This window comes from Rousettus aegyptiacus, unplaced genomic scaffold (assembly GCF_014176215.1).
Source record: "Rousettus aegyptiacus isolate mRouAeg1 unplaced genomic scaffold, mRouAeg1.p scaffold_m13_p_13, whole genome shotgun sequence".
Classification (NCBI taxonomy): domain Eukaryota; kingdom Metazoa; phylum Chordata; class Mammalia; order Chiroptera; family Pteropodidae; genus Rousettus; species Rousettus aegyptiacus.
In genome coordinates, this window is record NW_023416288.1 from 63,563,449 (window position 1) to 63,591,198 (window position 27,750).

The window sequence follows — 27,750 nt, forward strand, 5'->3', positions numbered from 1 at the left end:
CCCGATTATGAGAACTAGTATAACAGAGGCCGGTTTAGGCCCTACGAAGGAGCTGAAGATGCCAGGTAGTGATAAAGTTCAAAAAATGTCATTAACATGACATTTTAACAATCTACCAATAATCCTGAAGGAGGACCTACTGAGATTTAGTGAAAGTAACAATTTCTTTACAACTTCAGAACTCCAAAATATATTTTAAAAAATAAATTTAAAGGTCTCACATTTAAAGAGATAACACTGAGACATGATAGAATGCTCATTTTAAGGCGAAACTATTAAATATCAAACATTTCTACTTGCAAGTCTAGCTGCAGACTCTTGCTTATTTACAGGAGATCTGAGCATCTATCTGCCATAGTTATCTATACTACATTGGCTCAAGGCTCTGAGAATTCGAGTAGATAAAGTGGTTATAGTTTTCTGTTGTCTGTACCAATATTCCCCTCCACTGGTGTAAATAATCAAGAAGCAACTGTACTTCTGCGCAGATAAGTCTTTTTTGTTACACTGATAGTTTTCACATTACCTGTGCTCCAAAACAAAACATAACTATTTTCCTGTAATCCTAGGATAGCTAATTTAAGGATACATTAACTACACTTAACCTGCTATTGTGGATGGCATCTCTTTAAGAAATGTTTCTGCTTCCTCGATGCACCTTGAAATTGAGAAAGTAATGATGCAACAAATATGCCCGGGATGACTTCATTTCAAAGGATGTTAATACCTATACCTCACATTTATAAGAGTGGGGTTTTGAATGGCCCTGAAGACAGGCAGGATGGTCCTTAGAGAGAGGAAAAGGTGATAAAGACACATTCATCAAACACTCCTACTTTACCCTCACTTCTGGCTTGTTAGGCCACAACTCTTCCAAATGTGGATACATGTATCAACACCTGTAAGAAATGCCCCTTTAGTAGTTAGATTGCAACTTATCTCTACAAAGTGTCTTCTTTGTAAGAAAATGAAGTGCCAATTTTGGGAGAGTGGGAAAGTTGGGGGTGAGGGGAGGGAGATCAGGAGAAGCAGAGGCCTTGTGTGGCTGGCACAGGACCGAGGGCCACAGAACACATACGGCCAAGTCATCTGCATCGTAGAAGAGCATAACTCACATAAATCAAAGTTGTGTGAATTCTGGAACAGGGTTTTAGGCTGTCAGGTTGTACTAGATGTTAGCAAAGTGAATGGATTCTACGATTTTTCCACTGAAAATACCCATTACGGTAGGCATTAACACAGTTAGGACTGGTGAGAGCGGGAATATTACAACACACAAAACAGCACAGGGAAATGGGAATCAGAGTAAACCTATTAGTTAACAATTAACCACTCAGGATTATCATGTTCAAGTCTCAAATGGGAACTGTTAATAATGAAACTCACTAATTAGTTCTCATCGTCACAATCACTCTTTGATTAACATCATAGGAAAAAGAACTAAAAACAAATACATGCGGGGCTTAGCGTGGTACCACGGGATCGGTCCGCCAGCACTTGAGAAAATGAACTGGAACGAGGAACACCAAACATGATGGCGCTTCCACGTGCTGTACGGGCCGCTCCAGCAAACCGGGCAGGTGTGCCCTGTGAGAGCTGACTCCCCTGGCCCCACAGGGCTGACCTGGGGCTAAAGGATTCTAGAGCACAACGATGTCTGGGTCCTACAAATCCTAATATTGCAGCAGCAAAATGTGGATGTGTAAAGAGCACACACGCGGAAAACGGAGAGCGTGGAGATCAGAACGAACAGCTAAGAACACTGAAGCAAACACACACTCTCGTTCCGGGGTGCCCTGTGAGAACTTACTGCCAGAGTTATCTGTTTCTGTCGGGCTCTCCGGACAGGCAGAATTACTTCTACAGCTACAAATCACAAGTACCTCCCCCACCGGAAAGGCAAAAGAGTCTCAACACTCCACGCTCTTCCTCCTTTCCACAGCCCAGGCACTACGGCCCAAGTGATATTTTAATTCAAAGAATGAGATTATGGTTTTCTGCTAGGAACCACCTATATGGCAAGATAATCTCTGGATATAAATGGGGATCTGGGGGGAGACACTTGGGAATCCTGCCCAGCTCCAATAATACCACAAAGCACTAAAAAATTTGAGACAAATCTTGCTTAGCTGGTCATCAATGTTTCATGGTGAAGTATACGTGAGGAGTACTCGGAGAGGGCATAAACTTCAGTGAGATACAAGTTTAACAGGAATGAGTGAAAACAGGAGAAAAACATGCTGAAAAACAAATAAAATTACTAGGAAATGGGAAAAAAAAGACGCTGAAGCGAGGCCATCAATAATTTTTCATTAAGTGCTGTCTGTAGTCTACAGTTTCTCACGCTGTTTACTTATGTGGCACAGCAGCTCGCTCAGGCCCCCAACATGTCAGAGTGAAGGAGAAACCATGTTTCAGGCTCTGGGCTCCACTCCTGGGAGCATGAATCGAGAAGACGGCTGGAGGAACACTGAGCTGGAAGAAAGCCCTGAGCTTGCGAGGCAGGCTGGCATGCTAACCTGTGGCGCCCTCAACACTGCATACAACCTCCCATTATCTTTCCTAATTCTACTCCTTCATTAAAGTAGGATAGTTTGGTTAAGCAGTTTCCAAAGCCTGCGAGGTAAGGACAGAATGAAGGGCAGAAGGAGCTGGCATGGTCTGCTTCCCAAACGGGAAGAAGGAAGCTGCAGAGCACGGCGGTGCGAGTGTAGCTTCATGTCCCAAATGAGGAGGAAAAAAATTCTCTGTGCTCGAACTTGAAAGAAACCTAAATCTTCCAACACTTTACGGATACCATTGCCCTCAGGAGCCCTGCAAAGGATATGCATCTATAAATATCTTCATTTGGTTGGTCTTGCTCACTATCTACTTCCTTTTCACGAGGTATAAAACTGAGAAAAGAAACCAGAACTTGGTGAATCCTAAGAGAAGGGACAACCCTGTATTTAGAATGAAAATATGCAGAGCAGCATTCTGACTTACAATCACGGCAGTCCATCCGTACTCACCCCAAAGTAGAAGTAACCTAAATCTTCTTCAACAAGGGAATGGGTAAACTGTGGCACGCCCACCGCATAATGGAATACTACTTTGCAATTAAAAGTATAGAAGCAGCAACATGGATGAATCTCAAACGCATGATTCCATTTATGTGACACTCTTGCCAAAGCAGACCAGTGATTGCCAGAGGTAAGGGAAGGGCGGGGGGTGGACCCCAAAGGGGGAGGAATTTGGGGAAGATGATCCTACAGTTCCATTTTCTTGGCTATGGGATGGTTCCAAGTGTCCATGGCTCTCAAAATAGCCACACTTACTGAAATTCATAGAATTATATATTAAATATGATATAATTTAATGTATAAATTATGCCTAAGTTTTAAAAATAAAAAAAATTGACCTGGACAAGTAGACTATGCAATATCGTAATTTTTAACTTAAGGAAGTATTTCCTAGTCAACTAATTTATAAGTAGCTGAGAGATAGTAACAATTTCAAAATTAAGCACTCAGTAATCATGTTTTAGATAAACTACTTCAATCTAATTAACCAGTCAATGCATTATAGTGTTTTAAAAAAATTCAAGCAGAAAATAGTTTAGATGAGAAATCATGGGGTTAGAAAAACATAGAAAAAAATTTTTTTATATCTGTTTCCCAAAAGCAGCATAAGAAAGTATCAATTCTAAAGGCAATGGCTAAAGACAAGCTTGATACCATCCTCACCTGGCTACATGGAGGCAACGTTCTCTCCCAATAAAGAAAACAGTACTTCTGAGGACATTTGCCTGTTGACATTTTTATTCTACCTTGAAATAAAATCATGTGATATGGCTTACCACGAATAAAATATATTCAACTCTTAATCAAATGAAAATTCTACACAGGCTCTGAGATTATTTTTTTATTGAATGACTTTCAGTTTTCCAAATTTAACTGGCTGAAATTATGCTGTAAGAACGATTCAATTTAACCTTTAAAATCACTGCATTTTAGTGGGAAAATCTGCATTTTATCATCAATAGGAAATACAGTGCCCTTGGCTTATTCTACAAGGCTTTTTTCTATGCTGTAAGTTTAGCATAGAAAACACAGTGATGGTATATGAGTCTCATATAAAAAGGGTCGAAATATATACCTACAGGATAAGTATATACCTAGTTACAAGAAAGCATCAGCCATACAAGCTCACTCTCTTTCTATAACAATTCTCTTTCTCTGATTTGTTTGAGGTGCGTAGTCCACCAGCGTGGTGCTGAGGGACGTCGTTCCTCAGGTCTGCCTATCCACACAATGATTTGAAAGTTATGGCTCATAATTCATGGGATCCAGAAAAAATTCCACAAATAAAGCCCACCTTCTTCCCATTTCCTACTTCACCCCCAAACTGTCCATTTTCCCATTTCCCCATACTCTAACTTCTCAACAGATTAACCATTTTTCATTAACTTGATATGTGGTGTTTATTTAATTATGACTTTGTAAATCGTAGCCCTTCCTGGAGCACCCCCACTCCTGCCAACTTCTGCGCGGCGGTGTGTGAGGCCTGCTGCACAGCGGGTGACCCCGCCTCCTTTCACCGAAACCCTGGATATTCCCTGCACATCCTGCCCTGGATAGTGTTTCCCAGGTCTTTGCTTTCCATGTTCTTGGTTTACTCCCTTTTCCTTTTTCAAAAAACATCCTATTCCTATTTCATGGAGAAAATGTTTCATCTCTTTGAGGTCAGGTAAGTAAATACAGAATGGATACAGAGTGGCTTTTGTAGTTTTATTCCAGAGAAAGATTATCCTTTGAGTACTTTGAATCCAATAGACAAATTCCTTTCATTATCCATCAGCATAGTAATACACTAGTTTTTTTGATACCAATGGCTACTTTAGTTAATATGTGAAGAAATTTTATTTTATTATAAAACTAAATTGTAACTACTCAAAGATACAGCCATGAGAGATACTGGCTCAGTATTACCAATTTGTTAAGAGAAAAAAGTATATGGAAGAGCTTAATATACTGGAGGGCATACCTTACAATTTTTTTCACATTAAATATTTCTCTAAAAATATGTAATTTATCCAAATTTTAGACGTCTAATTATAGCAAATAAATCATTAAATTGATAAGAAAATAGTTAAAGATGAAATTTCTATTCTAAATTGGTAAGATAAACACAACCAGTGATGACAGAAAGAGACCAGTTAACAACTATGCTGTTACTTTTCTAAGAATCAAATGATGACTCTTTACAGGAACACAGGCACTGCTTAATGATGTTTTGGTCAACAATGGTCCCGTAAGATTATAGCGGAGCTGGAAAATTCCTGTCGCCTAGTGATAATATAGCTATCTTACTCATGTGTCTGTGGTGATGCTGGTGTAAACAAACCTACTATGCAGCCAGTCATGTGAAAGTATCTCACATACGATTATGTACCGTACATAATACTTGGTAATCATAATAGACTACTGGTTTACATATTTACTATACTATACATTTTATCATTATTTTAGAATGTACTCTTTCTACTTACAAAAACAAGTTCCCTGTAAAACAGCACGCTGTGTTATGCCTCATGCATCTTGTGTTACTGTCTCTTGGTTGCGTCAGCTTCTCTTGTGCTTGGTTTAATGATTTTTATCAAGCTAGTGTAGACTAAGTGTGCAGTGTTTACAAAGTCTGAAGTTGGTGCAGTCATGTCCTAGGCCTTCACATTCACTCACCACTCACTCACTGACCCATCCAGAGCAACTTCCAGTCCTGTAAGCTCTATTAGCGGTAAGCACCCTATGCAGGTGACCATTTTTTACCTTTAAAACTGAATTTTTACATAGGTTTATATATTCAAATATTTACCATCATGTTACAATTGCCTACAATATTCAGTACAGTAACATGCTAGATAGGCTTGTGGCCCGAGAGCAATGGCTATAGCATATGGCCTAGGTGTGCGGTAGGCTGTACCATCTAGGTTTGTGTGGGCACTCTATAATATTTGCACAACTATGAAGCTGCCTAATGACACAATTCTCAGAATGTATCTCCATTAAGCAGTGCATGACTATACCACAATAGACATTTTAAATATTTCTGGAAAAAAAGATATAAAACTGACTAAAAGCATAGCTTAAAATGGTAGGTGACAGTAAGAACTTGGAACAAAGCACATCAAGAAGAGTCTACTGCTCTAAATGTCAATTATAAGGCTATGATTAAAAAAGAACTAAAAGTCTGAAATGTTATTTATTTCTTTAAAAGTTTTAGGTCAGTTTTATCACTTTCAAAGTCTCTATAGACAAGAGGTAAGAATTTATTACAGAAGCAGAAAATGATTTGGGAGGTAATTAAAATAATATATGCAGAGTGAAGAATTTAAAAGATGATCTGATGAAGCATAAGTTTCATTTCATGGCTAAACCAAGAACTAAGGGGCAAGGAAATTTATGTCATGCTAACCTCTGTCCCACCTGAGACATGAACACAACTTCAGAAAAGGATGAAAGAAAAAAAATCAGCAAGCAACTTATGACATAAAATTTAAAAGTCAAAAGAATTATAAAAGGTTAGATGACTAAAATAATTTCCAAATCCCCTAAAAGTACTGTGAACATTCATTTTTGCCTGCAGTCATACCAATTTAGGTCCAATAAATCTTAAATAAAAGTTTTATTATGTCTAATTGGTCTTTTTAAAGCCCTACATTTTTAAAGAGTTAATAAAAATAGATAATTACAAAATTTGGAAGAGAAAGTTCTAGCTTTTAAGATATGAAGAAAAATGATTACTATTATGGTAGAAAGTTATTATTAAGATAAAATGTGGTCAGTGTTTTGAAGAACAAAGATATCTAACTTAAAAACCTAATATTTTACTCAATATTTATAGAATGATAATGTTAAAAAATTACATTATCCTTTGGCATATATTACTTATGGAATTATTCTAAAGAAAATAGAGACTATGAATTAGCAAAAGGAATCAGTGTGGTTTATAAAAGGAAAAAAAACAATCCAAATCACTTCACTATCCAACAGTGGGAAGCTGATTAAACAAATTATAGTACACTAATAAGACAGAATACTAGGCAGACACAAAAAGTGTGGTTAAAGGAGAACATTCATATGAAAAAATATAACTAACAGACAAAAGCAATTTAAGCACCTACTACACACCAGACACTGTTAGGCACTAACTAGTTCCTGTCCTGAAAAAAAGCCTGTATCACCACTTAAAAAAAGAGGCGCGGGGTGGGGTGAGTAGGTGATGAAAACGAAACAAAACAGAACCCCACATTTTGGTAAGTAGAAGTATTTTTATTGAAAAATTTCTGGTGGTAGTAGTAGAGATGGTTTTATTTTCTGCTTTTGGCTTATTTGTATTCGATGCATTTAAAAACAAAACTTTCGACAGAAAATTTGTGGTAAAAGAAAGTGTAAGTTTTGGTTTATAAAAGAAAAAAACAGACTAACATTCAGTGCTGATTCTGCTTTGCCCAGATAAACTTACAAATTATTCAGGTTGGACAACAACCTCCAGTTTTTTAAAGCCAAATTCAACATTCTCTAGAGTAAATTAGTTCTTTACAATTGTTCTGTGTATTTTGAGACAGATAAATATTATGGACACTAATAGTCTGTAAACTGATTTGGAAAACATCTCGACCTGAAACTGGAGGTGAAATTTGCTCTACTATTCCTTCAAAAACAACATCTGATGACATCAAACTAAGCAGCCCTTTGCCTAAGGAATAAAACTTTAACTTAGATAATTATGTCAGAGCCAAAAAGAATATCGACAATCAGCAGAAAACAAAAATCACACATTAGCACAATATAAGAAGAAGAAAAATGAATTCCGAGTAAAGCAAGCAGCATGATATAAACAGTCTCATATTTGGTCTCAGAAATTGACTGAATAAAAAGTACCCAGAATTCCATGCATATGTGAAAAATATGTGATAATAAACTTAAACCATAACAAAACTAACCTTAGAGAAAGGTGTAGTTAGGAATGTAGTGTTTTGGGTGTATTTAGACATTCTAATTCTTCCTAAAGAAACATAGATTTATCCCTGTCCCCATCCACCGCAATTTTATAACTCTGGTATGATGCACATGTGGATATTGTTTTGGGGTTCTAGAAGTCAAACTCTAAGGATCTAGCTTATCAGTGAAAAAGCATGTGCCCCAGAATGCATGAGTGATGGCAGAGAATTCAGAGTTCCAGTTAAGATAACATAAGAAATTTGTTTTTCCGATAAGGCACTCATACCAGTCATTTCTTTCTCCGTTAGTACATACGTAGTTATGGATGCTCTGAAGATTTTTCACTCACTGAAAACTACAGAGACATTTATCCAGTTACTATTGTTAGAAAACGGCTAAAATGAAAGGTATAGAGATGCAAAGTTCCTGGGGATAATGGAGTGTGGGAAGACATCTAGCTCTCGCTCCCCACCCCGTCATTCCACAAAAACTGCTCTAAGGTCACCAGTAACCCGCATTGCTAAACCCACTAGACGGTTCTCAAAATCCGGCTTCCTCTACCTTGAAACAGAAGAGTCAACACTTATGTTGTGACGCTCTCTCTCCTCTCTTAGTTTTTATGATTTTCCAGATAACCTGGGAAGCTCCCTTTTAAGTTTCTTTGGCCAGTTACTCCCTATGTATGATCTTTAGATTTATGATAACATGTCAAGGCATTCTTAATTTTCCTCCCAAATCTATACCACCCAAACTGTTTACCATGAGAAAAGCAGCACCACCATCGACCATTGTTTTTACTCAGACACACAGGATGCTCACACGACACCTGATTTCATTCCCCTTCCTTGATCCGATGCAAGCAATAACCAAATTCTACCAGTTCTACCATCAAATTACCAAACTAGACCTCAAATTTATCTTTCCATATCCACTGTCACAATCCTAGCTCCAGACACCATTTTCTCACCCAGAGAACTGCCATATCCTCCCCTAACCAGTGTCTAAAGCCAGCCTTGCCTCAAGTCTATCTGCACATAGCAGCCAGAAAGGGGGAAGGATGGGGAAGACGGCAGGAATCTGTACATTATATACAGTCTATGTAAAATGCAAACCTAATTACTCCGCTCCCAATGATTTCTCACTATTCTTCAGAAAAGTTTCAAACTCCTTATCGAAGACTACAAAGCGTAAATGTTTCATTCATTAACTTATTTCCAGTCACTAGGCTCATATTACAGCAATACTGGACTTGCTTTTGAACTTATGTGACTCTCTACCATAGGACCTTCCTAAATATAATTTTATCCCGTAGCTCTGCATAAGGTCTTCAACTAATTCCTTCTTTAGGCCTCATTTTAAAATCACTTAAAAGGCTTTTTCTGACCATGTGGAATAAGCTATGGCCCCAAATATGTACTCTCCTGGGACTCTACTTCTATCACGACTGCAATTATACAAAGAACTGTGCATGCATGCCCTATAAGGATTACATGTATCTGTCTTGTTTACTGTTATATCCTCAATACCTAGCACTGTGTCTGGCATATAATAAGTTCCTGATAAAATACTTACTGTCTGATCATTCATTCACTGACTCAACATGAAAAATGCACTTAAAAACAAGCCAGATAGCATATTTTAAATATCAAATGTGAGATAAAGAGGTGGTAAAAGAACTCTGCAGAGGGAGAAGTATGATTTGAGACTTGAATGAAGAGTTTGGAATACCACTGAAGATGAAGATGGCAGTTATCATTTATAGAGGACTTCCTATGTGCTAGACAGGATGCTCAGCAATGTGGTAATAATCACCACCGCCATGTGAACCACTGTTCTCTGTTGAGCTCTTATTATGTCGATTGTTATAAATACTTTGCATATATTACTCAATCACCACAAACCTAGTGAGGTAAAGGCCATTATTAGTCATTTTACAGATGGGAAGATGGTGGCACAGAGAGGAGACAATGTCATAAGCAATGGAGCAAGGACTTGGGTGATCTGATATTGTAGCCCATGCTACACTCCATACCGCTACTGTATTCTAGAAAACATGCGCCCCTCCTGCTGCATGTGTCTACTAGCCTGTCTACTTCTAGTTACCACCAGCACAGTTAGTCCTGTCGCTAGGAGCCAGGGTCACATTTTTTCCTAAACAGTATCACACTAATTTAGGTCATCACTTGGTAAGTCAAATCTAAACTAGGATCCAAAGTGATATGAAAAAGATGCCCCTTTGTTAATTTATAAACCAATGAGGAAAACCACTGCGCACATGTCAACCTGAGAACAGTAACCAATCGATACATCAAGAAGTACGAAATCATGGTACTAAGTGATCGTGTAAACGCTGAAGAAAGGCATGTTTGGAAGGCAGTGAGGATACAAAGGGGAAACTGCTGGAAGGAGAGAAATGTCCTAGAGGACGAAGAAGGCATGGCCAAGAAGAAGAGCTGGTGATCCAAGAAGAAAAGCTACTTGAAAAGAGTTAATTAATAATGTAGTCATCAGAACTAAGAACTTGAAACAGAGGAATAAACTGGATGTGAAGTAGAAGAAAATAGTCTTTAAAGTAGATGAAATGTCTGGGAATGTTGCAATAACAGATTATCAAAAGAACATAAGTCTTCCTCTAGATTCAAACCTTGGCAATTACTTGTATTCTCAGACATCTCCCAGATCTGATCTTGTGTTAGAAATGTTGTCATTCTTTCTGAGAACAGCATATCCTGAGGAACTGAGGCACAAAATTATTTAGATAAATTATATGGTGCCCCAGGCCTCCTATTCCAGAACATTTAGCTGGACATCAACCCTGCAAGGAGTGTCCAAAATTCTGTACGACATATTCTGTAGGGAATATGTTGGAAGCAGGCTAAATAAAGCCTTAAAATATGAGTAAGCAGAATGTCTACGTTAGTAAAATGACTTACTTTGAGATGTTTATATAAGCAATAGCCACAGGATAAAATGAGTTCAATCTAGGACTAAGTAGTGTTATGATGGTGAAGTGGAGAGCAAAGCCAGGGCTGGGCAGAAATATTTCAAGTTTTATCACATCACTCGGTAGCCATGGGACAGATGAGATAACCCGATCATGTACCTGAACCTGAGAATCAGGAATTTTATCAACTGCCTTCAAAATACCCTAACATTCATTTCGCCAACCTGTAATGGGCTCATTTAACCAATTTAACCCATGAAATAGACTCACAGAATAATATTCACATGCAAGCAGAGAATAGGAAAGAGAACTTAAGAGCATCAGCCAGCAGCGATAGCAGAATCTATGCTGCTAGAGGCAAATCACTTTGGAATAGATGCTCCTGGACTCCTTCAATTTTTCTTCTTCTTCTTTTTTTTTTTTTAAACAAATAATGAAAGTCAAAAACCATTATACCCCAAGGCACTAAATGAAAGCTGGGACCCTGTTTCTGAGGGGCTGATGTGTATGCATTCCTGTGTGTGAAGTCATAGCTAAACAAGGCATCAGAAGGAAACTAGAAAAATTTGTGGCAGAAAATTTCCTTAAAAACAGAATACACTCCGGTGACATATCGAGCCTACTGATTATTTTGGAAAGATGTTTTATTATAAGAAGCAACAAATAAGGAATCACTGTCTCTGTTAGCGCTCCACCTCCGGCAAGTCACCAGATCATACACGAATTCAGAGTGCTGAACTGCAGAGACTATGCAGAGCTGGGACATACTCACCAAACGTCAAGACACTGTGCCTTGTTGTCAGTGTTTAATCCCTCTACCTCAATCTGCTGCGGGGCCTGAATTTTCCAAAATAAAAGCCTACTGGTAAACAAAATGGTAGACCAAGTAAGGAACAGGCAAGGAACCAGGCATTTTGCAGGTGACGGAGACATATTCACTTTAGAACGATTTATTTTTTAAAGGACATTCACAAGCAAATGCCTCTTCATTTCCAGGTATAGAGCGTGCAATAAAACGAAGATTTTCAAAACATAATTGCATGATCTCTTATTGCCCAATGTCATAAATGGTTTCTTATTGCTCCTCTTTCTGCAATTCCTTCCCCTCTTAAAGGGTACTTTTCGAACAGGTAAAACCATGACTTTTATACAAATATAAAACAAACATGTCAAAAATTTTATTTGAACCCACTAATTAATGAGGGCATTGGAAAGATATTACAACTGACTCAAAGGAGAATCTGAAGAACAGACATATAATGTATATGCAACAAGAAATGCTGAAGTGAATCTGCGAAAGATGCAAAACTCTAGAGCAAACTATAGAGTGAAAATGTAACTTCTGAAATCATTTCTTTCACGGGGCAGAAATCTGCACAGGGTCACATCTGTAAAACAGGAATCATGTGCATCACCATCAGGCCGTCACAAGTTAAATTCTATCTCCACAGAGGTGCAAGACAGACCAGGTTAAAAACTAAGCAGCATTTCTGATTTTATTTATTTGACTCCCCTCTCTTTGTTTCTTGATGAGTCTTGTTAAGGATTTATCAATTTCAAAGGACCGGCTCTTGGCTTCATTGAAACAATAGTTCACAGAGATCTATGCATCCCTATGTTCATGGCAGCACTATTTACAATAGCCAAGATATGGAAGCAACCTAAATGCCTATCAACACATGATTGGATAAAGAAGTTATATATGGTTTCATATATACAATGGAATATTACTCAGCCATAAAAAAAAAATATGAAATCCTACCATTTGCAACGGCTGAGCAAACCAAGTCAGACAAAGATAAATACCATGTGATTTCACTTATATGTGGAATCTAAGGAACAAAAAGAATAAACTAATAGAAAGCAGACTCACAAATACAGAGGACAGTTTGGTGATGGCCAGAGGGTTGGGGTAGGGGAGCTGGGAGAAAGCAGTGAAGGGCTAAAGAAGCATAAATTAGTAGTTGATAGATGGTCACGGGGATGGGGAGCATGACATAGGGAATGCAGTTAGCAGTAATATAACGGCTATGTGTAGAGCCAGAGGGAAGATAGAGTAATCAGGGGGATCATTTCATAAACTATATAAATGTCTAACCAATGTACTGTACACTTGAAACTAATAATAAAATACTAAAATAAAAAAAAAATAAAAAAAAAAAAGCAACTGAGCAGCAGTCTCCCAGAGAATCGGATAACCCCAAAGGGTTTACTAGGCAGCACCCAGCATTCCGCTGAATGGGTACCCAGTAATCTTGCCAGTTGCAAAGCCTTTAACAATCTCTCCTGATACCCCCAACTAAAGAGGTGAGGCTATGTTCTAAATTTACTATTCTATAGTGCAAAAAATTTACAAAAGGAACACAACTCAGTTGAAAAGTGAATTAAATGTGTAAAAAGAGGCGCTTGAACACAACTACTACTGTGCTAAATGCTGAAATATAACCTTTAAAAGATTCCAGCATTTCTTTTTAATAATCATTCAGAAACATGTTCAACCTGATAAAGACAAACTTCTCTCTTATTGCCATGGAAAGCATAGATGCTTTTGGATTTCTCTAGAAGAGGGATGTCCCTGCGGCTCTGGGCGTTTGAATAGGAGAGCTTTACAAAACAAGAATAGGCCACACAGGACTCCACATGGGCCCCAGAGCAGACTGAGGTAGAAGGGCTAGACACTGAAGACAGGGGACAGTGTCTTGACATTTGCCGAGTGTGTCCCAGCTCTGCCTTTCAGTGCTCTGAAGACATGTTTGATCTGGTGACCTACCTAGAGGTAGAGTCACGACAGAGACAGTGATTCTTAATGGACAAAAGACAATAAAGCAATGACCTCGACCGTTTGGGAGGGCAACCTAGGGAGAACCCATCTCCTGACACAATCGAGGGCTCCTCACTAACATCTGATTCTTTTGCAGAGGTAGAGAGGAAGGGGACATGGGAGGACAGTGGGGAGATGGGAGGATAGGAGAGGAAAAGGGGCAGATGGGAAGAGAGGAAAGGGGAGAGGGGAAATAATAAAAGGAAGAAAAAGTGAAAGAAATAAATGAAAAAAAAAGAAAAAAAAAAAAAACCAAGAGCCTGGGCGAAACTTCCAGGGTAGCTGTGACTTTGGCATCACGGGAGCCTTTGTGTTACAGGGCTGCACTGCATGTTCTGTACTCCAAGGATACAAGTCAATGAGCTTGCACAATGCAGTCTCATTGGAGCTCAAGAACTTTTGGGTGGGGATAGAGGAAAAACAAAACAGAGAGAAACGCTTTCCCTTAAATTGGCAAAAAAAAAACTGAGCTGCCAAATGCAGGGGAGTTGCAAAAAAACAACCACAAGAACCCACCATGAGCACTTACCGTGGCTTCCTTGGAAGACACCATCATATTATGGAGCATATATGCTTGCTCTGGAGAGCAAGGTCAGTAGACAGTGAGTGGGCTCCTGCAGGCTTCCTTTGGGATTTCCCAGGGTATCGAATGCAGAGCCCAGCCGTGGGGCCAGCAGCTGTGGTGTGAATGGAACTCTAGTGCTAAGCAACCCTTCCAGGTCACAGAAACCCACCAGGCAGAACCAAAGGCTTATACTTGTGTGATCAGTACAAAAAGGACACTAGAAAGGAAGAGTAAGACAGGGAAGTACTAGTAAACAAATCAACTAACAAGAAAGGAGCATTTGTGCCACCATCAAGTTACCAGGGATTAATAACAACAGAAAGGTAGCTGAAAGGAACTTCAGAATCTTATGAGGATAAGATGAGAAGCCAATCGAGTGGGCCACAAGACGCATCGGGGAAACACTTGAACACAGACCTAGCTTTCAAAGGCCCTGGGTGACTGTGCTGCTTTTACAACTTCCTCACACTTACTGGGTAAACCACTTCTTACTTACCCAGTAGCCCAAAATATCTTTTAAATTCTTCCATTGAGGCCCAGCTCCATTGGAAGCGAAAGAAAGATAACTTCTGTAAATGTCCCCAAGCCTCTTGTAGAAAGGACTGCTTCAGATACCCTGAGGAAAAGGGGACAGTGCTATTCGAATTCAAGAAGGCACTGAAAATCCAGGAACTAGAGGAAGAGGTCAGGAGGAGACGCTAGAGCAAATCCTACCTATTTATTTTTCTATTTATTTTAAAGTAATGCTTTCAACCCTTTATGTATACAAGTTAGAATCCAGGTGGTCAACTTTGCAAGTCTTCATTTCATGATATAATGGAATAAGAGGGACCTAGAAATCTGAACCCCTCACCCCCAGAGCTAGTCTTTGGATCATTCTAGGCCATGGTTTAATTAAGCACATTCTTACCAGTAATACTCTGGATTCTTCAAAAAAATCAGCCATGGAGAGAGGTGCTTACAAAATGTTTGTATGCAATATGAGCAAAATGTATGTATGTAATATGAAATCAAGTAATATTCAAGAGAGCACAGTTGCAGTTAACAGAAAAAAAGACACAGAGATTTGGTGAAGGCAAGGAAGAGGAGCACAAGAAACAGCAACGAAATGAACAGACAAGTTGGCAGGACGCCGTATCGTGAAACGGCAGATGTTCAGAAGGACAACCCCATCATTCCAGTAATCTGTCCCTTTCTGGGACTTTTAGAAATATGTCTGGAGAAGACAGGATGCTGGTCTAGGCTCTATCTTCTCATAGTGTCATCAACAAACAAACAAACAAACAACTCCTCATGCACCAGAGAGGAAAGAACAGACACAACAGGAAATAGAGGAAAAGTGAAATAGGCGCCACCGAGTGTGACTCTCGCACAAAGAAGAAGAAGGAGTGCTGGAAGGAACAGGAAGGAACCGGTGTGCGCTGGCTGCAACCTGAGGACTGGGTAGTGCTCTCATCTCAGAACCATAATTGATTTGTCTGATTTACCGGAACAACAGTAAGCCACACACCAGCCCCGTTTTATTGCTTGTTTTACACTCTATATCTGCAGGAGATTGTATTTATTACAGAGCAGGCTACAGCAAAAAAACAATAATAAACCCACGATAAGCAACGGCCTTATATTCCACTGACATGCACATTCCAACTTTTTGTACTCCAGTGAGGGAGTGAAGACAGGATCAGGGAAAAACAGAACCCGGCGATAATGAAACTGGGTGTATGACAAGAACCAGTCGCCACAGAACCATCCTCCAAATCTAATCAGACCCAGTGCCAAGTTGGTCACATTCATACATTCACAGGAATATCCTGGCCTAAAGGAAACCAGACGATTAAGAAAGGACGGCAATGACCAGAACTTGTAGTACCCCACTTCCTTCACCTTGAAAAGTTAGAAATACAGGAAACTAGTAACTTCTTCAGGATTCAGACGACCAATCAGATCGGCAGTATTTTCCCCCTTAATGTTTTCCCTGAAAACAGGTGTTAAAGATGCAAAAGAGGTGAGTTTAATAAAGCCCTAGCCAAAAGGCACGGTTCATTCAGTTGGTGTTACACAGATGCTGTGTGCTTTATGGAAAAACAGTTGACATTAATGTCAAAAATCATTTGTATTAACTGTCAAAAAAAGAAACCACCTAAAGGTGGGAGCCGTCATAACGTTTTTGTGAAGTCAAATACCTGTACTGAGCTCTCAATATGGGGGACACGAGAGGCTCAACTGGGCTAGCAGAACACAAAGCTAGAAAGCATGTTGAGTAGCCAATAAATAGCCAGTCTAGTCCCGGGGAAGCTGATGAACGGACATAAAAAGGTCTGCTGGTTTCATCACCGCAGAGGCCAGTGTCTCAAAGCAAGCAGTCAGCCCTTTACTCCTATGCTTGGATCGCTTACTTTCCATAAGAGGAAGTCAGCCAAGCAGACGGTGCACTTGCTAAGTCTCCATCAGAGGCATTTTAGTGCACTCTGACCCTTATCCAATGAAATCATTTTTAAAATTGCAAGAGAAGAGATATGGACAATGGGTAGAAACTTGACTCTAAAAGCTGGAGGCCACTAAAACCAGAACAACTTTACAGATTACTTGTCTCACGATCATAATATAACCTTTTGCATAAAGCACATTTCTTGAGGGTGTTTAGACTGCATTGTGAGGAGCTATTGCGGTGGAGAGAGGTATCAGGCACAAATACCAGTTCATAGTCAATTATTTTGGCAGTACATTAAATACACTGTCAACTTACAAAACAAACAAACAAAAAACCTTCCATTTATCATGACCTGCAATAAGAACAGGTCAAAAAGGTAGGGGAGGGAGGGACACAGTGAAAGATACAAAAAAATTAAGAATCTTTTATGAAACCATTATATGTGTATATGTCATGGCCTTTATCCAGGTGTTTCATCTTCATCCACCTGTAAGATATCTGCCTGCCTCACCCCCACATATCTACAATCTCTGTGGCAGTAACTTTGCCAGGGTGCTTCAGGAGGCTGAAAACCCATACGTCTCACTTAAATGACATAAGGGACCCAATACACACAGACTTAACATGACACTGTGCTGGAAAGAAGGGAAGGTTAGAACGGGGAGACAAAGCTCCTCTGTCATAGAAGGCACCCTGCCCCCACCCCCCAAAAACCCCTGCAATCTAAGCGGAACAATGCGTGATGAAGGTAGACAAGGTCATTCTGACATCTACTTAAATGGAATAGCTTTCACTTTCACTCTCCCACTTGTTCAAGCTTTCCTTTTTTTATTTATGCTTGGTAACTGAGGGAGATTTAATTGGCATTTATTTTAAATAATGTAAGAGCAAACCGATTCTTCAATATCTGGATGGAAAAGAGAATGAAGATATGCATGAGATGGAGGTCCGTAAGGGACATGGAGGACAAAAATAGGGGAAGAATATGAAGACAAGCTTGCTAAGACCCGTTGCTACAAAAAAAAAAAAAAAAAAAAGAACTAAAAAAATAAAAGGAAAAGAAAAAGAAAAACTCCACAATGCACTAAGGTAGGGAGCAGCACAAGACTCACAGAGAGCAGTCAGGAACGTTAGGATAACACACGGCAGGTGCTAAGAGGACAGCTCTGAAGAAAGAATGCCTCTACCTCGAAAACCTGCTGAGGCTTCACCTTGCTGCAAACGGGAACAGCAAGAAAATGAACTCTGTAGACCAAAACACAGTCCCACCCCCGAGGTTTCATTTAGCTTCTGGAAGGCCCTGGAGTGTGAGCCTGATGTGAGCTTCTGGGTGGGCATATGTGGCCCCAGTATAGAGGAGTCACCATCGTGTTTTCCAAACTAGGCGTTTATAACCTTTAGCCCTGCAGTTGAACAGCCAAAAACTGCCCTTCGACTACCCCAACTTCACCATTTAACATTAGGAAAATATTGTTGAGAATGCCACAGTAGGTATGTGTATGTAAATAATAACTCAGCAAGGTAAGCCACAGAGAAAATAGGGCTGACAGCATCACACTGTTAACAATGAGCAGATACAAATGAGTCGCCTGTGGCTCAAAGGCCATTAGCAACAGGTTCCTGGGCTTCTCAGGACTCTCAGCTCCGAAAAATGCACATCGATGTACCTTACTCATTAAAGAGAGGCATAACTTCTCGATGGAAGTCCAACTAATGTAGGTAACACTGTTTAATGTGTAATCTGCCGTGACTGGCTAGAGAGAAAGAAAGGCTAGACAGAATCCCATTGCTTCAACAAACGGGATACCACGATCTCAGCAAGGGTGAGCTGGCCAGACACATTTATAATGCAATCATGGGGAACAACAGGCAAAGCCTCTGCCAGGGTTGGGAAGACAACATAACAGGAAGATAACATACTCTAATTCATCACTGCTGTGGGCTAGCCTGAGCTCTAGCAGCTTCTGTTTACAGTTGAGTTTACTTTTTGGTACCCCAGGCAAACTTCCTGAGTGTCCCAGCTAACATTTACTAGCCCTTCCTCCATCACCATGCCTGTGCTATGTGGTCCTTCCTATACATGGCCTGAACCCCCTCCTTAACATCAGCGACTATGGGAGTTGAAATGGATGGTGTGAACCAGGAACAGAGGGTGAATTACTGAGCCAGCGAGCCTTCCCCGGGCACCTGACCAAAATCAACACCTCAACTGCTCACTGTCCCCACTTACTTTTATTTTTCTTCACAGCAGTTGCTGCTACTTGACTTTGCTATTCTCTCCCTTTTCCACCTGCACATAGGGACTTTATCAGTTTTGTTTGCTGTTGTTTTCTCAGTGCCTAGATCAGTTGTAGACACAGTAGGCACTGAAATACCTGTGGAATAAGTGAATAAACCCTCTCAAATAACAAAGGTATCTCTTCAGAGCGCAAGGCAGAGTCCTGATCACTGAACAGTCATTTGGACACAGCCTTTGGGAATGTATAAGTATCTGCTTGTTCCATTCTTCTATAGCACCTATATCCATTATCTCGAAGGATGCTCACACGTTTCTCCCACTTGGAGGCAACGGCAGGAAAAGGAAGTCATAAGGACAATACAATTCGTCCTTAAACTTGTCCTAAAAGCTATACCTGACCTTTTCCCACTAAAGCTTTCCAGTCATACTCATAATTAAACAGGAATTTTAAAAAGAGGTAATTTTATTTTAATACAACTGGAAAGAAATATCTTCTAAGTCATGGTAATTAAAAAATGGAAAAGCAACACAGTAATATTTCAGGTGACAGGAGAGAAGGTTTTAAGCTCTAATTTCAATTCTGCTTTTCCAGAATATAAAACAGAATCTCTATAGATGTATAAGCAGCAGTCCTGGAAAAATTCACATTCAGTGCTTAAAAACAAACAGGCCACAGAAAACACATAAGCTAAGGTACTTTGGCAAATCAGCGGCCAAGTGCCTGGCGCCTCTGCGCCACACAGCTCAGGGACACAACTCACCCCAGATATGTCTGCGACGCGGTGGATAGGCACTTCCTTCTTGCTGTGCAATCCTTTGCCATTCTTAATAGCTCTGTAAAGGAATAATAATAATAATAAATAAAAAACCCTATTAAAATAGAAGTCACACAGGGAAGGTGGGAAAACGGGGTGAGAACAGAGGTCGTTCAAATGGGGGTCTATCACTACACAAGTCACACTGCACACCACCAAGCAGCCAGCCTCGGCAAGAGTGCTGGGCAGAGGGCAACGGAAGTCTTCCCTTCTCCCAAACCCAGTTACTAGGACTTGGCTGCTGGTTTCAGCTAACAGGGTGCCTGGTAATAAGAGGCCCCAGAATTTTTTTCCAAATTAGAGGCATTGTTCCAGGCACAAAAGAAGAATCAGTTGGGAGAACAATCCTAAGAAACAGAAGTAATAATGTTTCTTTCTGTGTTTAATTATATGAAACATTTTAAATGCAAAATATGTAGCTAGAGTTCCAATTCTAATGGAAATAAGTTCCTCCCAGGTAAAAGGATAAATTGCCCTGAATGAAGCGATGCTGTAAGGAAAAGTCATTTAACAGTAGGGGGAAAAATTGGCAAAGGCTACATCACTGACATTAAGCTCATTTTCAATCAGTCTCAGGTTGTAATAACAGTGGATTTAGCAGGGGACTCTGGGACTCTGTCACACATCTGAACACTGTTTGGTTTGCTCCAATCTCCCACCTTTTATCTCCTAATCCCTTAAATGAAAACTTCAGGGACAGAAGCCTCAGCATCACTGGGTATGATCACTCGCCCACCAATAAAAAGGACCAGGGAATAGAAGCTGATGGGTAAATCACTAAGTCACTAAGCCATTAGATAAAGCCTTCCTGTGTCCTGCCAGCCTGCAGACCCACGCATGCAACATCTCGGAGTTTAGAGAATGAGAAAGAGAGATTCTGGGGTGTACCCACTCTACGGACTATCCTTTTTAGAGCTTCTGAATTCCAGAAAAAGTGAAAAGTGCCCAGAGCAGCACTAAGACCCTCGCACTGGCAACCAACCACATGTCTACCTTCATCCCACACAGGATCTCACTTAGCAACGACTAGTAGAGGACACTGCTTTATAGGGAACCTGAAAGTATTCAGGTCCCAACTTTCTAAATCAAGCTCACATGAACCGTAGAAGAGTCATATTTCTTATATACGTGGGCCATTACCATCCACTCCTCGTCTCCTTCCAACACCCCAGGGGATCTATCTCTCATTCAACTGATTTAAAAATGCCTCCTGTTCAGAACAAACAAACAAATGCTTTCCTTTCTATCTAGTCTCCATTCCACGATGAGGGTAAGAAATTAAAGTGCAGTGTTAACAAGAAAAAAAAAAAACATACACTCTGATCTAAACTGCTAACTGAAAGAATTTCCAAGTTCCTTGAATCCCGCGGCTCCTTCTGAATTTGAATCAAGGGCTTCAGCTTTAGAAATTGCAAATGGGTCAGAATTTTTCCTCTTACAATTTAGTCCAGTGATTTATCATTCAGGGAGTCTACGTGATGATTACAGACCAGGGCCGATTCTCAAGGTTTGTCTCTGGTCCTTTGAGACTTGCAAGCTAACAGGAGAGGACTAGAGAATGGTTTATACGGGAAACTACTGGCTGGAAGCCACAACAGATCTGACTCTTCCACCTCACATCCTCTGCCACCAACAGGCTCTCCCACTCTCCATTCTGCTACCATTAACGCAGAGGAGCAGCCTTGGGAAGAGCACGGCCTCTGTGAGGCGAGGCACGCTCACAGCCAGCCTGGCTACAATCACCTTCCTTCCTTCAAGGCCAGGCCTGTAAGCTTCCTGCAGGTCCTCTGGGGGCACGAAATGCCTACAGCCTTATCCTCTCTTACCAACAAGGACAACTAGAAAAAACGAACCTGCCCCATGAGCAGACTGGGTTCACGTGAGTATACTACTGACCTTGGGGACTCTCCTGGGGGCTGGAGAGCATCTCATATACTATGAGGAAAAAAGAACCAGGCCTGAGCAGTAAGTTAGAAAATGGGTTCTCGAGGCGAGGGAATGAGGTGATAAATTAAAATTCTGCTTTCTTTCTGGGACCCAAAAGTGGCTCTGTGCCATGAGCAGAAATCCAGGACTTAACCAAGATTAAGCATGCTACCCAAGAGAAAAATAATACCCCAAACCAGAAAACATGAATAATGTACATAAGACATTTAAAAACAAACTAACCAGAATTAAGTCTTAAAAAAAAAGAGTTATCGTCTACTTTGCTCTTAAAAAGGATATTACCAGATACTTATTTACATTCAGGCATTAATTTTGGAAAAACCTTCAAAGACTTAATCTTTTCATACTTAAAGATGTAATTGCTAAATTTAGATCAATTTCAGGCACATTCAAGGGGCAGAGAGAAAGTAGTATTGTAACATATGCAAGCTGAAAAATAGTCCTCATTGTTAGTTGTTAACAAAATAGAGGCATAATTGAAAGTTAATAATTTGTAAACACTAAGCACGTGTCATAGCCACCTAGGAAGCACACTGAAGTATAAGTGGTACACGGGACCCAGGCTGCAAAAGGATGGGGGCTCGCTGGGGAATCAGCTAAACAGCATATAATTCAGCTTGGGTCTTCTTTTCTGAGCCAAGGCTGCCTTGGTTCTTGTTCCCACACTGCTACAGAAACGACCCAGGGAGAGCCAGCCCCAGAAAACCTCTCTCAGCCTGACACAAGGCTAATAATAATGCCACAAGCAAGAGCTTCTTCTTAAGACAGTATCTTGGGGAAGTGGCCAGCGTAGAAATTTATGCACACATTTCAAAGAGGAAAGGCGCAAACACCAAGAGTGGCAGGCTTGCCACAGTTCTCTGCAAAAAGGAATATGATATATGTCTTTGTTCCAGAACTATGAGGACATAGAACATAACTGCCTACTAACAGTAGTATGGATGGTAAATAAAGTGGAGACCAGGTTCTGCTGCCTTGCCACTACTTCTCAGCGGGGTGCCCCGTGCATCTTACATAATCCAGTTTCTCTGGGGCAGGTTTGGGGATCTGTCTTTGAAACACTGGCAGGTGGTCAGGCAGCAGGTTTGTTTCCACTGATAACCTGCTCTACAGAGCAAACGCTGACACCTCTCCCCACAGTCCCTCTCCCTGCAGGCTGCAACCACAGCTCACCATCCCTTTTCATTAGGCAAGGAATGAAATTCCTGACTTCTAAACTTCTCCTGCTGTGTCTGCTTAATAGCCGCTTTCTCACAAAGGAAGCTGGCGCTCCGGCCAGCCATGAGAAAGGAAGCAGAGGGGCAGAACGCCGCCTGCTCCACTCACAAGCTTTCCTTTCCGAGAAGCAGTGGTACAAAGATGGCAGAGGCCAGTCGTGTCGGTAATGAATGGAAATCATCACCATCCAGGAAAAGTGAGTATACATCCACATACATACAAAGGGGTAAAGGGCAGAAGAGGGATAAAAATTCAGCTTTCTAGGATGCTCCTAGAAGCTTCTAGAAGCTCCAGTGTGGAGGCGGAATTCCATTCACTGGAAATATTCTTCTTTCTTTAAACAGCCAAGTTTGAAATTCTCACAAATGAGATGCTACTGCCTCCCCAACTAGATGGTAAAAACATCAACTGTTAAAGAAAGATTACCCCCGCTGCCTCAGCACAATAGGGTTAGAATCTCAGCACTCTACGCAATGAAAGCGTCTGCCTTTAGGTTTTGGGGTCCCTTACTCACACAGAGCCTACAGACCAACCCTCTCCAAGGCACTATCGACACATAACAGTTTGTCTTGTGCCAACAAACAAGCTATAACTTTAATTTCAATTTAATGATGAAAGATTGTAATCTCACAAAAATAACAAAGAAAGTCAAAGGATCTATAGTTAGATCCACCTTTATCCCGACCATAAAATACTTGTCACATCAGGCACCCTAACCCTCGGGACGTAAGCAAGCTTCACACTTAGGATGCTGGGAGTATCTATGAACTACCCTAAAATAGTAGAATTAAACATGTGAATTTTTCTGGGGAATAGGAGCTTCCAACAGTTTCACAAAATGAATAACTTTCATATGTAAAAGAGATTTAAAGAAAACAGAGTGGTGGAAAGCAGGAAAGGCATATGATAGAGTTAGCAGGACAATGATGTGGCAAGAGACTTGAGCTGAGAGGCCTCCAGAGCCCCCGAATCCATGTCTCTTAAACAATGCTTTCTTGGTAGCTAGGAACCAAAATGTCCTTTAACTCTACTTCTGCTTCATTGCTACAACCAATACTTCCTTCCTTCCTAAATGTACTCATTTGGCCCTTTTGTAATGCTACAGAGCTGGCCCTCACCAATTTATTCCAAGATAACATCTGGAATATCTTCACTAAATTCACTCAATCCCTTCTGATACTGCACGCCACTGATTCGACATTGTGCACCACGGCTACATGTCTTTTCCATAAAAATCTATCACATCATTTTGTCCCCTACTTATACCCCAAACAAAGACCACCAGCCTGTGACATTAAGTGGATCATAATGCTTGGCTTTGCTGGGCCAATACCATGTGGCCCCAGTTTATATCTTCATATAATTTCCATATTATTCCTTTTAATCCAATTAGGCTCGTTTTCTCCATGTCTCTACACACAAGTTATCCATACGTGCCCCTCTAGGTCAAGACTGTAGAATTTTGAAAAGAGTTATAACATCTGTAGCAACAACCTCATCACAATCATAAAGGAGTTACCGCATCAGAAATTCTTAACCTGGGGTCCTAGGTGAGCTGCACTTTGAATGCCGGGAGTATCTGCCAACGACTCTGAAATGGCAGTGGAATCACATAAATATGTACAGGGGAGGGAGGGCAGTCTCAGCTGGGCATGTAATTGTAAACTGCAATGTTTTACTTTCCAAGTGCATCGTGTGTTCATATTTATTTCTATAGCTCGAATTCAGGCCCTTTGAGGGTTAGAATTCTGTCCTTAATATTTGTTATTGTATTTAATAGAGCTATGTTTACATAGTTATATAAACTCAGGGCCATCTAGTTCAGTTATTGTGTGCCTAGTAAAGCTGAACAAATGACTGGTGACTGACTAATGCAGAATGCTGAAAAGATTTCAAATCGGAGACATGGATAATGCCGAAGTGACTGTAGGGCAAAAGAGTGAGCTTTGCTGGCCTCCCTGGATGCAGTTTCACAATATATGCTCCAGTTCTTGGGCATACTGGTTTTGCTACTTGGAATGGTACGGGGCACAAGAGCTAAAGCCCGGCCTCTGACCAGAAGCAGAAGTGCATCGAGAATGAAAGCATCACATTCCCCTCAGCAAGTCTCCTAGAATGAGGGAAAACGGGCAACGATCCGGACGGCAGTGAGGGGGAGCAAAGCTCTGACCGCTACAAACGATAAAACAGAACCAGGTGGCAGGATTGTATGAAACTCCTACTAGACAGTACAGGAAAAATCACTAAGGAGGATGGAAAATAATTCCAACAGAAAAGGTTAAAAAGCAGAACAAAGAGTGAATAACTTGCTAAACTAAAGCACCTCTCACTGTGTTTCAGGTCGCATTGATGAATACAGTGTTTCAGCGTGAACCAAATACGGGTATCAATGAAACGCAGCAGCAGTAAGTCATTCCTTTGGCCTCTCTACTGATTCCTTGGCAGCTGGAGGAAGCAACAGGGTCCTGACACTCAGAAAATAAGATAGAGAACAGGCGCAGGTGCAGAATGGTAGGTGGGGGTGCTAAGATTATGTAGCTGCATTTTCAAGGAGATCAGAATTACTGATAAGAAAGACAGAATAGATGGAGTGTAAACAGACTGGATATGAGGAAATTGAGTCCCATGGTCAAGGGGAGGTGGGTGGACTAATGACTCAGCAGGTATTATGAGGCAGTGAACCAAATAACAAAGAACTCCAGGCCACCATTTCATCTAAAATTAATAGAAGAAGAAATGAAGACACATGCTATTGTGCCAGATATGACAACAGATCTGCAGTGCTCAGGCAAGAGAGAGAAGGATAAACGGTGAGCTTTATGGCAGAGAACCACAGCGAAGGGGCCTCCCAGTGCTAGAGACACAGGCAAACGAACTCCATTGTCCCAAACGAGGGACACAGGACTATTTGAACTGGGTAGCAACGGTCGGTATCGGTCTAAAAAGTCTTGAGAGGACAAGACCTCAGAAAGGTGAGATCAGATGCAATGATGGCTCAAAAGAGCCTCAATGACATTGGTTTTATAATTTTTCATGTCTTGACTATAAAGGCAATAAATGTCCCAAAGAAAAAAAAATTTGGTGTAACAATGATCCCTAATTCTATTAATTTCTAAGTGTTATACTCACACCTGCCCACTTACACTTTAAGAAAACTGTGGGAAAAGTTTTTCAGCCTGTTCCCCCCACCAAGAAATAATAACTAAATGAACCCTTCCCTGCGTTAATTTTTTCACATCATTTTTTATAGCTGCACATAAATCCATCATGTGGTTTCAAGTTCCATAATTTAATCAACTGCCTCTTGCTAGATAGTTATGTGAATATAATACTTCTAGGATTATAAATAATTATAAAAGTTATGCCCTAAGGGATAATTTTTAAATAAACTGTAGGGTGCCTCGCTAATTACTCCTTAGGATAAAGTCACAGAAGTGTAACTGCTGTCAGCGGGCAACAAAACATTATTCTGTTTGCCATCTCCAGGCAGAACACTCCTTGCCTCCTGGATTCTATTTGTGGATAACCCTTTGATTTAGGTGCTCCATTCCAGATACCCCCTGCATCTCCATTTTTACAAAGATATTTGCAATTATTCACCTGCTTATCCAAATCTCCACTGGGCTCTATGTTTTTATTTTTTTATCCCCAATGCACCTGCTAATATAACTGTTACTGTAACATGATCAGATGAGAGAAAATTTTAATGAGTCTTGACTAAGTGAAAAACAGACTTACTATTTGGAAAATGGTTTATACAATGTGAGCTACATTTACTGGGACCTGCTGGAAAGACTCCTTGCCAACCACTATAGCTTTGGCTCTTTGAACTTCATGCAGAGGCAAAAGGAATGAGAAGTTGCCCATCTCAACTTCTGGGCCTAAGGCTAGAGCAGGGGTCAGGGGCAGCTCAGGATAAAATAGAAATGCATGAAGGAGTTCCCCAAAATATTAAATGCAAAGAATCCTGCAAATGAAAGCTATGAAGTAGATTTCCCCTTTACCAGCAGCTATAAGATTCTGTGCATTGATGTATCAGTGATCTGTGCATTGATGTATCAGTGATTAATCAGTCCGACTATGGTCCTGTCCTCTTAAGAGATTTCTAAGGCTCAGAGCAGAAGAAGGATAGGGACTTATCCATAACCAAGACTCAGCCCTCTGACCCACTCAGCCACCTCACGCTGCAAATGAACCAAATCAAGCCAGCAAAGCAACCCTCAAGATGATTTCACATTAAATTAGCCAAGAGCTTGTGAAAGCTACTCAGAAGGAATCGAATTAAGGAGCCGTGAATGCAGAATATGAGGAAGGGGACACAGGCAAGAGTCAAAGGGAATAAGCTGTTCAACTGGCTTGGTGGGGAACAGGATGGCTACGACCACAGGGAAGGCACCAAACAAATCCAAAGCCTGTGCATTCCGTGCCTTGTTCTCTATTACTTACAACCATGATTATCATTCCAATTGCAATAAGACTATTAATTTGCCATAAAAGAACACATATTTTGATTTGTTTTACAGTGCTCAGCAATTGTTTAGGGCAGTGGTCCCCAAAATTTAGTGGGCATCGGGATCACCTAAAGAACATGTTAAAGGAGATGGCTGGGATTCAACCCCAGAATTTCTTTTACAGTAGGTATGAATGGGGGGAGGCTTGGGAAGACCTGAAAATTCACATTTCTAACAAGTTCCCAGTGACAATAACATGCTGGTCTGAGGACCATACTTTGAGAACGACTGGTTGAGGGAGTCAAGTTACAAGACATTGAAAAGAGTCAAGGATCAA

General features: G+C 40.5%; 1 protein-coding gene across 1 annotated transcript in view; it reads right to left on the minus strand.

Moving 5' to 3' along the window:
• SND1 (staphylococcal nuclease and tudor domain containing 1) overlaps positions 1–27,750 on the minus strand; it is a 387,820-nt gene that overhangs the window by 146,070 nt on the left and 214,000 nt on the right. The window contains exon 14 of the mRNA XM_016148646.2: positions 19,744–19,816. Within this exon, the coding sequence (XP_016004132.2) occupies positions 19,744–19,816 (73 nt within the window). The remainder of the gene's footprint in view (positions 1–19,743; positions 19,817–27,750) is intronic.